This window comes from Malus sylvestris, chromosome 15 (assembly GCF_916048215.2).
Source record: "Malus sylvestris chromosome 15, drMalSylv7.2, whole genome shotgun sequence".
Classification (NCBI taxonomy): Eukaryota; Viridiplantae; Streptophyta; class Magnoliopsida; order Rosales; family Rosaceae; genus Malus; species Malus sylvestris.
The window spans coordinates 47,016,422-47,033,483 of NC_062274.1; the positions used below are offsets into that span (position 1 = coordinate 47,016,422).

The 17,062-nt window shown below is 36.4% G+C and overlaps 1 protein-coding gene across 2 annotated transcripts; it reads right to left on the reverse strand.

Annotated features, from left to right (window-relative positions):
- Window positions 1–327: 327 nt before the first annotated feature.
- Window positions 328–16,805, reverse strand: LOC126603212 (MADS-box protein AGL24-like). Of its 2 annotated transcripts, XM_050269978.1 has the most exons (10): window positions 16,614–16,803; window positions 16,124–16,318; window positions 8,797–8,875; window positions 8,261–8,322; window positions 8,062–8,161; window positions 6,990–7,031; window positions 6,777–6,818; window positions 6,478–6,653; window positions 1,748–1,881; window positions 328–592 (listed from the first exon to the last, which is right to left on the reverse strand). In XM_050269978.1, exons 2-9 carry the CDS (start codon window positions 16,294–16,296, stop codon window positions 1,830–1,832), a joined length of 726 nt encoding a protein of 241 aa, XP_050125935.1. In that variant the 5' UTR covers window positions 16,297–16,318; window positions 16,614–16,803; the 3' UTR covers window positions 328–592; window positions 1,748–1,829. The 2 variants fall into 2 exon arrangements, with proteins under 2 accessions (XP_050125935.1, XP_050125938.1); XM_050269981.1 differs by lacking the exon at window positions 6,990–7,031 and having other exon boundaries at window positions 16,614–16,805.
- Window positions 16,806–17,062: the final 257 nt, after the last annotated feature.

Consider the following 17,062-nt stretch of genomic DNA (forward strand, 5'->3'; position numbering starts at 1 on the left):
GGCTGTGTATTTTTTCTTTGGCTTTGTGTCCTTATTTATACTAATCACATACAAATTTTGATTAAACCTTACTTTAAGTTTATACAATCACATTCCTAAAATAATTCTATCTACAAAATGGATGACGTGTACTCATTATTTCATGCGCGGCCAAGAAGATTTTGAAGAAAACAAGGCAAAATGAAACACAAATGTAAGTTTCGGAGGTTAAATATCAACCATTCAGGTACACAATGAGGCTCGGGTTTTGTTCTAGGGGACAAATGATTATTTAAGCCTAATTAGAAAGATTCATAACTTAGCTTCATCCCCAACCCAAAACTGGACTAGTCTGAATTAGTAGGCCTGCATTTACCACACAGATTTGGATACAATACAACTTAATATACAGCAATGTCTGGCTGCATGGAATACACAAATATAGTTTTACATATAACACACCGTCACACTCACACAGAAATGCCTTCCAATTTGTTTTCGAGTTAAAACACACAAGTCAGTCATATCTTACAATAACTCGACTTTATTTAGTAGTTAAGGAAGTACAACTTCCCATCTGTCTCCACTTTTTAACCAGGGAAACTACGGAAGACTGAAAATACAGAATACGAAGCTGATTAGCAATTTCATTGAAGATGTTGAAGAATAAAAGCATACTAGCAGTACAATAAAACTTGCGAACATCATGAATTTGTGATCTCGTACGAAATCATGCAAGTGATTTTATGCCATATGCTTGAGAAGTCGAGACTATGGAATGGATTTTATCCCATATTTTCGATTGAATAACGGTGATCGTCACTCTAACAATCTATTAGACTACTAGTTGACATGAGATGATTTACATAAGATGAAATAAATATTTGCAAGTGATGAAATTGGTTGTATAATATTTTACAATATGATGAATTTTTAGACCATTATGCTAAAGCAGTAGGTTGGACCATTCAGATAATAATACTTTCAGAAAAACAAAAACAATTTTAGTATCGATGGATACCACATAATCTGTGCTATCCTCTACTACTTCCCTTAGGTTTTCTCCAAATTTTTCCTTTTGGGTGAGGAAAGGAGCCAAACGGACCAAAGAAACATGAGGTGCAGAAAAAAGGAAAAGCCCAGATGAGCACTAGAGCTAATCTATGTATTTACACACCAAAACACCGTGCTCATTTTCCCTTCATCGGGAGTATAGCATGATGAGCCCCCATCTACGGCAGCTCCGGATGAAAGGACAGTAATGGATATTAAGAAAAAAGGATTTTCCCGAGGATCACTCTGTTATATTAGACTAATTTTTACCATCCACCTATATTACTGAAATATATTGAAACTATTCTTAATTTGGCAAGGGCTTTGTTACTGAAGTGGTAAAAAAACATATTCATGTAAAAATATAATATATAGAAAAAATTGGAATTCAATAATCAGTTTGCAACTAGTCGGTTTTTATTTATTTTGGTACAAACTAGTCAATCTTTCCAAATATTTATTTTCTCTTATTAAGTAATCACGGGATAAAACAAAACAAAAAACCTACAATATTAAATCTACTAGTCTAGTAGTATTCTTCTTCACTTGTAAGTGAGATGTTTTAGGTTCGATTTTTGCCAATGGCGAATTTGAATCATATTACCATGGCTCACTCATTATGAAGATTAGCCCATTCCCCCATCCTTTTAGTAAAGATAATATCGTTTGTTTAAAAAACAAAAAAAAACAAAAAAAACAAAAGGCGTGGCAATACCATTAGTATATTTGAACACAAGCTTCCGCCGCGCCACAAAGGAGATGGACTATGCTCGATTCGACATTTATTAAGACCTTCCCTAAATGGTGATGTATATAAAATTCGACCTGATCATGCTGATATGAATCAAGCTTGAGAGAACAAACCATGGTAAGTTAACAAACCCTTCGCACTAGGATAGCAAAATATAATATCTCTTCCTAGATGTGAACATGAATTTCTTGCGATTAATGAAAAAAAAAAATGTCTACAAAGTATTAATTTGTATTAATGTAAGTTTAGGTTACAATCTGTGATACAAAATTTTGATCCTCTAATTCGATCTCCCAATTGCAAAGTATATGTGTAGGGTTGTTGATCCGAGGATCGTAGAGACTTGGTCTCGAATCCAGGAATGTTGTAAGGAGTTGCCTTGTGGAGATGGACAAATTGACATATGTAGTGTTGCTTGATAGTTTACGCAAATATAGAGTTACCTTGAATTTTTAAGGATAATATCTGAGATCCATACAAGGCATTTGACCTCCCGAATGAAACCTGCTTCGATCAATTTATCAATCTCAGCTTTGTTCGAACTCAAAAATGCACCAACAAAGATGAGCTTTGGTTCTTCACTAATGCCTAAGTTGAGTTCCTTCAAGTCATCAATAGTTGTTTGCCCCTCATCCTTGAATTGTGATGGAGCTTCTTTAATGTCTTATTCGAAGACTTCTTCCTTGTCAATGTCTTCGACCGTGACATGGTAGACGTCCTAGACCATTTCTTCGTCATCCTTTTTTACTCTGAACTCAAATATAATGTCAAATGACGTTTCATGTGTGAAGGGATTGCACGACGAATTTCGTCATCCCTGGCTAGCTTGACATGTCTTCTTCTTTATGATACTGGGGCTGCTCTTTCCTAGAAGGTTCTTTTACGACTTCAAGTCTATCCAAGGCTGACCTTCGTGGAAGATAATTAACCACGCTTTCATGTCAATGAGGGCTAGTCAACCTCTTAAGCATAGAAGCTCAATGCGGTCCAACACAAAAGCTCGAGATCTTGAACCGATCAAGCTATCAAATACCGAAGTTTGTGCAATGGACTTCAGCTCTTTCTTTTCTTTCGTCACTTCCACACTAATGATCCCTTTGAGAATCATTAGCTCTTCTCAGACATTGAGCGCTCTGGCTACTTGTTGCTAGTTTTCTTGAGATGAGACATTGCTTATTTTTCCTACTCAGGCATGGCTTTGCCTGTTGATTGAATCTTCATGAGGAAAGCCTCATATACCATTTCCTCATCTATGTAAACCTTGGCGTCGGCAAAATGTGACTGCTTCGGTGAATGACTTACTATCAGCATGTATCTTCATCGCTCCATTTCTATTGAACTTTAGACACTGATGCAGGGTTGAGGTACAACTCCATTATCATAAATCCAAGGTCTCCCTAAGAGTAGATGGAAGATCGATCACGTGAAACAGCGTATTCAACTTTAGTTCTCATATTACTATCTCGATCCTAATCATGCCTATTGCATGCCTTGATTAAAACCTTAGATTCGAAGGCGCCTTCAAGATAGTTTGTCCATTGTGATTCCCTGATTTGTTATCGATGATTTTGGCAGAATGATTATAAATGAACCTTCGTTGACGAGCATATGGCCTATGTTTTGTTCTCTTACGTAGAAGAGTGAACGGTTGTGTGGTTTCAACCCCAGCAATAGATATTATTCGGTTAAGTTGATGGCAGCACATATAGCGTAACACATACCGCACTCATGAGATCGAAGCCCTAGATATCTAACCTTGCCTATCTTCAAAGACTAAGTGTTGAGATTCATCAAAACTTCCACTAATTCCCTTCGTTCTGCTTCAGGGAGCTACAACACCTTTTCCACACTAAAGTGCAGAGATAAGTCTTCTATTTGTGCATAAATCTCCTCTTGCTTTTTGGTAGAACGCCATTTGAATACTTTTCTCCCTCGATCATGTAACGAGTGGCTGTGGTTGAGCTTTGTTGAAGGAACTTTTGGAAAAATATTCGTCTAAGACTACAAGAGTTCGAGGCAAACGAACCTTTGGCTCTTCTTTACGAGCTAGTTTTCTCGTCCTTGTTGCTGCACTGGTGCAGGTATTCTCAGTGTTTCGATGAGAACTTCCCTTTTGCCTTTCTTTCTTTGGTTAAACAGCTTGCAATTGAGTTTTACGCACCTTCCTCGCCGTTGGTGAGGTCCATGTCATTGAGATAAGTTACTTTGTCCATGGTGCTCGTTTTGCATGCATTTACCACTTTAAGACTTACCTTTAACGACTGCGGCCATGGCTTGCTTGGCAATATGTAGAAAAGCATATAATCAAAGAATTCGAACATGATGCTTGTAGTGTCTTTCGTTGCCGCTTCCTTAATGTCTGGCTCAATCCCTTATTCTTAAGTGAGCTTCAAGGATGAATTCCTTAAGGATAACGCACTTGTCCACCAAATGACTGACGATATGATGGTACTCCAGACGATATGATGGTACTTGGAGTACTTCGGATCATTCACTCTCGATTCATATCTTCTGGTCATTTACACTTAGGCAATTCAATCACCTTCTTGTCGAGCAGATCATCCAGCATGGCGACCGCCCAAAGCCAGGAACAAGTATGTCTTCTCCTTTTAGCTCATTTAAAGTGCGGTTATGTCTCTCTTGGTCACAAAAAGTTTCGCTCTGCTTTACCTCTTTCTTCTTGTCTCAAGTAGAGATTTTTAAGGAAGTTGTGTTGACCGCCATTGCTTCTTTGGTAGCCATTTTTCGAGATTTGTCTATTTTCTGCCCGACGAATTTATCTTTACTGTAATCAGCGATCGAGTCTTTCCTTCCATGATTAGTGATGCTTAACTCCATGTCATAGGCACAGGAAGCTAGCTCTTAAAGCTCTTAAATGTCTTGGGCTTGATGCCTTGGACAATGTAGCACAATCCCTAATGCTAAACCTATACGCACATCTCGATCGCAGGTATCTCTGAAAACATGTCGTTGCAGTTGAGACTTGGTGAGCGTCATCGAATGATGTAGTCAACTGGCTCTTCATTCCACTGCTTCATATTTATAAGCTCCATCATGCTGGTGAAGAATGTTGTCGAAACAATTCAAGCATCTGATCCCAACTTTTTATGGCTCGGGCTCTAGGTTTGTGTACCATTCGAATGCATTGCCCTTCAAGGAACAAACACCTGTTTCATGTGGTAGTCACCTTCCGTCCCAACATTGTTGCAAGTTTCGACGAACTGCTTCAAGTTTTCTTTTCGTCAAATTGCATGGTCTTAGAAGGTTGGTAGCATATCAGCATTCACAAGCTATCAATTCGCTTGGTGTATGGTTTGGAATATATTAGTGTATCCCAAAGAAGCACCTCCGTATTGTGCTCCGATGGTGTTTACCATCATGTCCTAAAATTGTTGGATGAAGATAGAGCTCATCGATAAAGCCTTGTCATCACAAAGTGCCTCATTCTCGCTGGTTTCCTCGTCATGTTGATTCTTCTTTGGGTTAAGGTTAACTTCTTTATCATGCTGCAACTCCAACTTGTTCGTGAGGTTGGCAATCTGCATATCATTCTCCTCGATGGTCCTTGTCAACTTTGTAATTGTCTCGTTCATCTGTGCAAGCTTCTCTTCATAGAGGCAGTTATGGTAGTCATAACTTGCATAACCAAAGTAAGACTCTCATGCTGACGTCGAAAGTGTCAGCGAAGTCTCCTGGCGATCATCATTGCTTGGTGATCTGCAGTACAATCTCGTGCTTTAGTCCGCATCTAAAATCGATAACGAACGCTCACTTGAATTCTTTGACCCCGAAGAACCCCGCGTGCAGGAGAAGCATGCTTCGGTACCGAGGCTAGGCTGATGACACACTAGTGCTCTGATTCAATCCTCTGATTCTCTAACATAAGTAGTGCGTGTAGGGTTGTTGATCCAAGGGTCATAATGGCTTGATCACAAACTACGAATGTCATAAGAATTTGGCTTGTAGCGATGAAGGAACTTGCACTTATGGTAATGCTTGATGATTCTTCACAAGTGCGGCGAAGACTGCAGAGAGCTTTCTGAATCTTTTAAATGTGCAAAGTGTTTGAGAGTTAAAGAGTCTAAGGGTGAGGATGTATGTGTGAGAAAGAATTTTTTATCTTGTAGCCCCGTATTTATAGGCTCCCTAAGTCTTTGATTTGGTGTTGATTTTGAACTTGATTAATTGACGAAAGAACTGAGACTTGATTCAGGCTTGTGATTTGACTTCATCAAATAGTCTTTTGATTTAATCAACAATCTTTGATTTAAATCATATAAATCAATCACATTTCATCCTTAATTTGGACATTCTTATTTTGGTATTTTTCTTTGTTTAAAATTTAATCAATTAATTTGTTTGATTTAAATTAAAACTAATTAAAGAATTAATAAAGATAATTTTGTAATCACACTCCACCAAAGATCGATGCGTGACACTTTTGATGACTTTAGGTTTTGATGAGTCACATGTCATGTGTATTATTTGTGAGACATATGGCGCAAGTCACGTAATCCTTGACATGTCGAAATCGTAATGTGTTTATGAGTATTTATTTCACCGAAATAATGTCTACACTAGTATTTTACTAACTTTATTCTTCGCAATCGTACCACCAAATACTCAAAACGCAAAAGCCAAAAGCAGAAGCCAAAATCAAATAGCATATATATTAGCAAGTAAAAGGACCTCACCCCAGTTTGAGAGACAAGATGTCGGAGCAATCATCTTCAAGGGAAAGAGAGCTGTTGGAGCAGGTGGTGACATTTGTGGTTGATTCAGATGTCATGCTTTCTTCTCCAATATTATTCAGGTTTTCCAACTCCAGGATGGCCTCCGGTCCGATATCTCCTCTGGGATACATCACCATCTGCCATATGCGAAAACAACAAAGAAAACAATCGCCCGGATTTAATTTACTACTTCAGATATCATTTTTCGTTAAATAAAAAAATATATAGGAGAAATATACTTCTTGGTGGTAGTTGCTTACCCTGTGGCTTAGCTGGTTGTTAGCTTCTATCAGCTCAGCTCCCTGCATGTATAGTCAGTACATGGAAGAGGACAACAAATTAAAAATTCATTGATAATAATTAAATTTAATATATGTTTATTATTTTCTTTTCTGGAAATTCTTGACTATTGTATATATTTGTGGTTATTCCATATATAGACACAAACCACAATCATCTATTTAACTATAAACCTTTTTCTCAAGTGCCATAACCTCACTCATAATCTTTTCTTCCTGAAATGAATGGAAAATTTGGAATTAGATCGATGTTTCTGGATAGACATATATTCAAAATGTCTCTAGTAAAATAACCTAATTAAAGTACGAAAAATAATTACATTGAGTCCTTACAACCAAAAAAGAGAAAAGGTCAAGTCTTTATTCAAATTGACCAAAGTCTAAAGTTAAAGATATGCACACAAAAGTAAAGTTCTAAAAAACGCGCTAGTTAGGCTATGTTGGGGGGCGGCTAGGCAAGGTTTTGGTAGATTTAAGGATATGTATTATATATCGTATAAATAAGTACCTATTTATACTTACAAAAAAACATAATTATAAATTACACAATAAAAAGACAGATTAAAATATTGTAACATATTGAAAATATAAAGAACAAGCATATAATGAGTATTCATCCAAATATTCAACAACTTCCTCACAATTTATTAAACAAAAAAAAATCCAAAATAAAAGTTATTAATTTTCTATCTAACTAAGAGTTGCGACCTAGGAGGGCTAAGAGGGCGCTTAGGCGGCTTAGGGGGGACGCCTAAGGACATCTAGACGCCCTTTCTTAATTTGCTAACGCTTAAGAATTAATCAAGCAGTGGCCAACCGCTAGCGCCTAGGCGGAGATTTTTAGAATAGTGGGCAAAAGAATAGCCAGATTGGAAATTTGTTAACCCTTTGATTAAACACGGTGATTAAAACAGATATTTACAAGCAAAATGTGTTGATCTATTTAAAACAGGAGTTCACTCATCATTGTGAAAAAAAAAATAGAGGAAGAAGTGTAATGTTACTTTTATAGAGTACTAATAACAAACTTCCTACTTAAACAGAATTAAGACATTTGTCTTAAATTCATTGCAACAACGATATTTGAACAAAGACTAATTTAAAAAAAAAAAAAGATCTTCCGAATTATTGCATAATAATACACATTAAACCTCACAATTTGCTCCTCTATCTGAGGAATACCTAGTTTTTAGAAGCCATGACCTGTATTCACTTGTAACAAAATAAATTTGTAGTTAGCACATACCTTAGTTTGAATCACACGGCCAAGGCTTGCTTCCACCAATTTTTCTAACTTCTGTAGTTCATCCAGATCCAAGTCTTCAAGGTCCACACCCTTCATCTGCCTGTTGCATGCCAAACCATTTCAGCACTCTCATCACACGATCGTACCAGCTTAATTAACCACCATATATCTTACAAGCAAATCAATAAATTATAATTACCTCAACTTGCAACTCTTATCCTCAAGTTCCTTCCTCAGCCTGATATTGTTTTCTTTCTCCAACTAATTAAATGGGAAACATGTTTATACCGAACCGTCATTACATAATCTAATCTGTCACATGAAAAGCTTATAAACATCAGGCCCAAAAATAAACAAGAGAATAGGAAAAAATCGGATGTTTCCAGTTTCTTATGGCAAAAGATGTTTCCTTCATACATAGGAAAGAAAGAAAAAACGGCAAAAGATGGATTACTGAAACATACTAGAGCATGGATTTACAATATGTAGCAATCTCCAGGTCATTACCAAGCAACCATATTTTGGGACAATTGATTCTTCAGCCAATATATGAAACTTTTTTCCGTGAGAAAACCTCAATGATTCAAATTAATACCAACTAATGACACAACTATACAAGCCTAACGCCTATTTATTTTTATTATGTTAAAGCAATGATTACTTGTTATACCATTAAAAATGGAAATTAAAGAGCAATTAAGATGGGAAAAAGAAAACCAATTTGAACTCAATTACCTGTAGCTGATGAATCGTGGGTTGATCCGATTTTTCCCCACCGATATGTGAATTGTACCTTGCAATCACATCCTTGGTGCTTCACAACATAAAAGGATAAATTTTTAGACACAGAAAACTAAATTCAACAAAAGAAAATAGACAGAAAGATAAATTAATACATGTGACTAAGCATATAGATAAAATAACAATAGAAGAAAAAAAATGTAACACAATTTCCATATTTTCTGGTTTCCAACAAGCCCAATAAATTAGTACATGCATGCTATATTTGGCTTTGTACGAAATTGTTACTTACTCTGTTCTTTTCTGGTTTAATCTTTTCTTTTTTTTTTTTTTTTTTTTTTTTTTTTACAAAAAGTAATTTAAAAACTGATACTGAAATCAACCACTTTGAACATGCATGCAAACATAATAACTTCTAAAATAAAATACGCCAAAAATAACTTGTAAAATAAAATAGCCAAAACATCATGCACAGTGACATGCAGAACTAATTTATCACGCAAAAAACAAAAAAAATCAGAAGAACCAATTGTTGACAATGAGTCCCACAATAATGAGATGAGGGACCTTGTTTAGGCTTATAAGTAAGTTGGGCTACTCCCCATATAGCCAATTGGTTTTATGGTGGAACCTCAATTTTCTTCATGGTATCAAAGCAGGTTGTTCCACTTGTGAAGCCAAACGGCCACACGCGCTCTATGCCACCCCGTTATGTTGTCCACGTGTTAGGCTTGAAAATTCGTCGCACATGAGGGGTGTGTTGAGAATGAGTCTCACATTAATAGAAGAAGGAACCTTGCATGGGCTTATAAGTAAGTTTGGCTACTTTCCATATAACCAATTGGTTTTATAGTGAAACAACTTTCTTCACCAATTAATCCAAATTAGGAGTATCAAGATTAACCAGCCTCAACAACTATCACTTTGGAGATATTTGGTTCTAGTCTGTTGCAAACCAACCAGCCAAAAGGCCCAAAATATTAGAGCACTTTCAGTATAGGAAGGCTTCCTTGGGCAATAGGCAACTCAATCCCCTTAAATGAACAGTAATTACCTGCAATAAACCACAATTGCACAAGTGCATCTCCATTCCTAAATTAAATAGCCCAAACAATTCATATTAAAATATTAGTATTTTTATTTTATACAATAATACAAATAACTTTATTTTTAATTTCAAATAATAATAAAAGATTAGTTGAATGTATTCAAAAATATTGAAATGTAGTGTAAACTGGAAGAACATGGTTATGTGTATTGTAATTTTATAAAAAAAGAAAATATATAATTTTTTTATATTTTTAAATAGTTTTTTTTTTACAATTTTCAATAATTTTTAATAATTTAAATTGTGGCTGACGACAACTTTATGACACATAGGCAGGGTGCTGGGGTAGGTGATTATTGCCTGACTTCTCCATCGGGCTTGCCTTGGGTCCAATTGCTCAAGTGCCTGGAGTGTTTTAGGGAGGCGAGGAGAGGGGATTGGGTTGTCTATCCCCAAGGTAATAAACAACGGTGGAGTTGCTCTTAGAGCAAGTCCAACAAGGCATGGGATGCCTAGGCATTTAGGTTGAATTGTCGTAACCCAAGAAATTCAATTCCACGGGTCCCCAAAGGGGAGGGCAATTAGACCGAGGCGTTGTCTTCGTTAGATTGCTTAGAACTGTCCAAGGCGCATCCTAAATAAGCGTGGACGTGTTTTTTGCCAACTCCTACAAAAGAGGCGAAATAGCTACCACCCTGCCCTCGAGGCTGCCTAAGGCACGTTTTTAAAACACAGATTAAAATTAATTATGTTCGTTAAAATGCTATGCTTTTTCCTTGTATTTGAAATAAATTATTGGAATTAGATGGAAAGAGTGCATCCGGCGTGTTGTGTGACCGTCGTAGGCCACTGAAGCTCAAGGAAAAATTTTATAGGACGGCAATAAGGCTAGCGATGTTGTATGGCACAGAATGTTGGGTGGTGAAGCATCAACACGTACACAAAATGGGTGTAGCGGAGATGAGGATGCTTCGTGGGATGTGTGGGCACACGAGAAAGGATAAGATTGGGAATGAGGATATCCGAGGTAAAGTAGGAGTAGCCGAAATTGTAGGAAAGATGAGAGAAAATCGGCTCCGGTGATTTTGAACATGTGCAAAGAAGGCCGACTGACGCTCCGGTTCGAAGATGTGACTACGGGACAGAGGTTCAGGGCCGAAGGGGTAGAGGAAGACCTAGGACAACTTTGGAAGAGACTCTAAGAAAAGACTTAGAGTACTTGGATCTAACGGAGGACATGACACAAAACCGAGCGCAATGGCGTTCTAGGATTCATATAGCCGACCCCACTTAGTGGGAAAAGGCTTTGTTGTTGTTGTTGTTGTTGTTGTTGTAGACTTTATTTGATAAATAATGAGATATAGAGGATAAGGCCAATAAAACATAAAGAAAAAATACAAAATTACGTAAAGTCAATTACTGTTTATAGTGGATAATTAAGGCAATTTCATTGCCCTTACTTGACCGTTGCCTTCCTAAAACAGGGGGACTAACTCTTTTACCAAAAGTTTTTTGGAGGCCTTATTGCTTGGTCTGGATGCCCATATCAAAATGTACCTAACATCAACTCGGACATCATTGCAAATATGCTTTAATAATCAAATTTGCTATGGCCACTTTTTGGTGGGTTGCTTAATTACCTATCCTGAATTTTATTTATTTATTTATTTATTTTTTTTGGTGAAGTTTACCTATCCTGAATTTGTCAATGAAATGTACATCTTTTTTAAAAATACTTTTGTTTTCTGTATGTCTTAAATTACATGAATTTTTTGAAATTTTGAGATACAATACACTTACGTGCGTACTTTTAATATTTAGTACTCATTATCTACACATTTTTAATAATACATATAACATTCACATATCCTATACATATACAGAATAGTTAATATTAAAAAATAACTAAATTTAAAGATTTAGAAAAATGGCCCAAAGTTTTCAAAATATTTTTTATGCTTGCAAATTGTTAGGAAAAGATTAACGAAGAAACACATTCGACATCAAAACTTAGGAACCTTTGCACAATGTTTAAAACCTACACTTATAAACCTTTAATATTGTAGTATTTCGTATTTAAATGAAAAAGAATGCAAGCCTCAGTCGCTTAGTATTTCTTTTATTTTTAGGTGAAGTAAATTTACGCTTATTATTGTTTTTTTTATCAAGTGTGCTTCTTATTTGGAGTATTTGGTAGTTTCATTACTTTTTTTATTTTGCTCTAACATAACATGAGTTACAAGAGTGGATACAAAAATGGTGGAGAGTTGACAAGTAACCAACAACACTAAGGGAGGATTTTAGGCTATAGGTCACAAGGAATATCAACACTATATCGTCTGTGAAAAGCATACACCAAGGAATATTATCTTGAATATGTCCTGTTAACTCATCCATTACCAATGCAAAAAGGTAAGGACTTAAAGATGAGCCTTGATGTAACCCTACAGTTATGGGGAAGCTTTCGGTTTGTCCTTCATGAATTCTTACGGTAGTCCTTGCTCCATCATACATATCCTTTAGAGCTTAGATATATGCTACTCGTACTTTTTTCTTCTCTAAAATCCTCCAAAGAATGTCTCTTAGAACCCTATCATACGCTTTTTCCAAATCTATAAAGACCATGTGCATATCATTTTTCATATTCCTATATCATTCCATCAATCTTCGTAAGAGATAGATTGCCTTCATGGTTGAGAGTCTTGGCATGAACCCGAATTGGTTGTTCGAGACTCGTGTCTCTTGCCTCAGTCTATGCTCAATTACTCTCCCAAAGCTTTATTGTATGACTCATTAACTTAATACTCATATAGTTCAAGAAACTTTGTACGTTGCCTTTATTCTTGTGGATAGGCACCAAAATACTCTTTCGCCACTCATTTGGCATCTTCGTTTTCAAAATCCTATTGAAAAGGTCCCCCAAAGAAGTAATCTTTTCCCGTCCTTCATTGAAAAGATTATGAAAATAACCTCTCCGTCTGTCTTTGACCGCGTTCTCTATAGCAAGAACCTTTTCATTCTCATCCTTGATTCACCTCACTTGGTTTAGATCCCTTGTCTTCTTTTCCCTTGCTCTAGCTAGTTTATAGATATCCAACTCTCCTTCTTTGGTATCTAGTCGCTTATACATATCGTCAAAAGTTGTTAGTTTAGCTTCTCTCACATCTTTCTTCGCCTCCTTCTTCGCTATTCTATACCTTTCACCGTTTTTTTCGGTCATATCCTTGTATAAGGTTTTACAACATTCCTTCTTAGCCTTAACCTTTTGTCTGTACATCCTCCTTCCACCACCAAGATTCCTTTTGGTGTGGAGAAAAACCCTTGGACTCTCCTAATACCCATTTTTTTACTTTTCGGATACTACTAGCCATGGAATCCCACATTTGGCTAGATTGCCCCTCTATTCCAAACATATTGGGTGATTACCTTCTCTTTGAAAATGACTTGTTTTTCTCCTTTTAGATTCCACCATCTAGTCCTTTGGCACTTCAAGGTCTTGTTTTTTTTTCTCTCTTTGGATATGTACATCCATCACCAACAAGCGATGTTGATTAGCCGAGCTCTATCCCGGTATAACTTTACAATCCTTACAAGTTATATTTGATAAGTTTTACTAATTATTTTAATCATACTACATACAATCTTGTACTAAATCTCTTCCATAGATCTACTCAATGACTTGGAACTTCATATTAATTAGTTTCAAGCAATCATAAGGAGAAATGAAATAATTGTGATATTTTAGATCATTCATATCAAGTAACAATAAGGAGACATGAAAAAAATTGTCTACTAACAACAAAGTTGCCTAGTCACAATGATATGTCATAGTCACTTATTGATCTCAAACACTTCTTCACAAAGAAGACTAGGCTTCTTACAACCTTTTTAGCATATAAGATCTCCAAGCGCATAGAGAACTTCAAGATCACATTGTTGAATACAATTCTTTAAAAATGAGGCTAATGGGCACCCTAATACCCCTAAAAGTTAAACAAGGAAGATGCAACGAACAAGCCTCGACAAGAGATCTTAGAGGATGGGGTCAAAGCTTCGTACTCAAGCCAACCTGTGTCATTTCTCATTCGATCAAAGAAAGAGTTAAAATTGACCTTCAATCCACGCGACAGACCACCGTAGGCATGAAGTCCACAAATGTGGTAAGGGTGCGGATGAGCACCAACAGCAATTTGAGGCAAAGAGGAAGCATAAATTGAAAAATCTACAGATGAAGAGTGAAAGAACAGAAAGAGGGAAAATATATGGTGTCGGGGGGGGGGGGGGGGTTAGAGAAGAAGATGGAGTGGGTGTTGCAAGGATGAAAGAAACAAGTGGAGGAAGAACAGAAACAAGAACAAACCACAAAATGGGCATAGCACCCAAATCTGAGACACTAGCTCAAAACAACTGAGACAAAATCTTAGAAAACTGATACAAGAGCTCATAAGGTTGCAAATCAGAGGGGTTGGGTGGAGCAAAAGCTTTGCTATCCCATTACACAAGTAATCAACAATGAGAACAACAGTAACTCAGCTCAGGTTTACCGGCGGTTGACATGCATGATCAGCTTATCACTCTCTATGGCATGGCTATCAACAAAAGGGAATGAGACCAACTCATCTTGGTTCTTAGGTGGTGATGACCACAGCCTAGTCAAGTTGATTGATTTCGATGATGTCCCTTTTTCCAGTCATTCATCACAGTCAACCAAGGCAATGAGGTCAGCTCGAATTGCCGATGGTGGACCCTTTGATGGCCTAAAAAGGCCTTTCTATACGTGGGAGTATGTTGGCCCTAATACGTGACGACTCCTTATTGATGTATTCAACTCAGAAAGTTATAGGTAAAGAATGCCAAATAGTAAAAATAGGAAGATCTAGATGACAAAAAGCTTATTCACACTCTAGCAAATAGATGTATCAACTGCTTAGAAGCTAGCTTCAAAAGAATTTTCTTTTGACGCAATAGACAAGTTAATACACACCACCCTACAATAAGAGCATATTTTCTGTGCAAGCTCACAGATTCCCTACAACAAGAGCCTCTTTTCTATGCACGCTCACATATTGATATACTAAATCCTATTTAACACATTCTAGGTTAAAGGAGCTACTTTAAAATGGTATTTCTAGTTTTATTAATAAAAATTACATCATCACTTACTATGTGTAGAGACTTTTACTTTTTTGTAATTAAAACAAAGCACAACTTTATCTAAATTCTTATTCCACAATTACATATCTACATATTAATCTTGCAAGTATAGTCAAGTTCGTCCATTATTTCATGCATGCATATGAATAAACAGGTTATGGCCATAGCTGCACCACTCATTCCCTACTTGACTCATGCATACAGATTCCTTCTGAAAGGATCTTCAAGGCTTCTATATGATGAATTCCCAAAGTTTTCATCATATCACTTTATTCCTAGTAAGAAAAATCCAAAGCATATATAATTGATGTTCGTGGTTTAAGTCCTTCGCAAATTCACCGTATTCATTTATAGGTATTTTAATTTAGTGGGGAGAATGGACAACTATTGGAACATAACCCAACATCAGGTGTTGAAGTTGGCATAGATACACCGTGTATCCAATTAAAAGACTATATCCTTCTTTTCATAAAGCCCAATAATATTTTAGATATTATTATCTACAACCAATTTGTGATAGGTGACTCTTATATATACAGAGTTCACTAGATAAACTATGAAACTGTAAAATTGTAATAAGATTACATAATTCCCTAGACAAGTTACTCTTAGTTTACAGAGTTCTGCACGCCAGACACGATTAATTGTTTATTAGCATGAAAAGCAGAGAAGTCAGCATCACCAAGTAATTTCACATATTGAAAGCACGTAAAACTAATAAATTGTTTCTCAAACTTGGACACCTAGTTAGAAGTTGTCAAAATTAAAAGTACGCCCCAGTTTCCTGAACTGGAATATTCTAGATAGCTTTCCTTTTTCCTCTCCCTCTCTCACTCTGTGAAAGCTTTTGGTTTCTCTAGCCTTTCTTCTGTACCTCATCTAGTGTATCTTTCTGTAAATGATCATTACATGCATGGCTTATCTACATACATACATACATATATATATATATATATATATAATTTTGACCCAGATGACTGAATCTCTCTCTCTCTCTCTCTCTCCCTCTCTCTCTCTCACATAAAAAGAGAGAGAAGTCAAGTTATGTACTTAGTTATATTTGTTCAAGTTAGGAAAATTCGAAAGAACTGAAAACGCGGTGGGGTGTTGTATTGGTACCTGGAGCTTGAGAAATCAAAGAGCTTGCCAGTTTGAGAAAAGATGATAACAGCAACTTCAGATTCACACAGAATCGACAGCTCTCCAGCTTTCTTGAAAATCCCCCTTCTCCTCTTTGAGAAGGTCACCTGCCTTGCCGGCAAGTAGTCGATCTTTTTTATCTTGATCTTCATTTTCTCTATTTCTTGCTACCCCCTTCAGAAACAATAATTCAAATAAAATAAAATAAACCAATCACTTTAAATTTCCACATATATATAAATGTTTCACAAACTCACAAACTACAATATATTTTCTGGGTTTCTGATAATTTTAAGATTATTGACCTCAAACCCTAACATTTCTCAGATCTAAATAAGTAAAATAATACACAGATCAACCCACCAACCACAATCAACTGCCAGACAAGCCTAGAGTATTTAGTATTCACCATTAATAGAAGGAAAAAAAAAGAAATGAAAAACATAGATAAACTAATTACTGGGTTCACCTCTGGTTCTTTTGTTCACCTTCGTTGGGGGGTTTTACGTCTGAAGTTTAGGTCTGAATTGGAAATTTTCCGAGCAATTTTGGAAAGAGGAGAAGACTGAGGAAGGAGGGAGAGAGAGAGAGAGAGTTGGCGCTGCAGGCTGTTCCAGAAAGGAAAGGTCGCTAAATGAATTTTCCCATTTATGGAAGAACTTGGAAATATCTTTTATTAATATCCGCTATTTGTTTCTTTTTCTATTTTTAGATATTTTGGATATTTTGTTGGGCAAATATGGTAAGAAACATGGAACTTCAATCAACGGTTATCGATGCAGTTGGTGTGCTGAATGCTATCCTACCGTTTATTGTCGGTTTAGCCTATTTCTTTATACGTGTCCCACTTTTTTGAGAGATGCTAGCATCACTTGCTAGTTGCTAAATCAGCTTCTTCCTCAGTCGATGCTTGTGCAG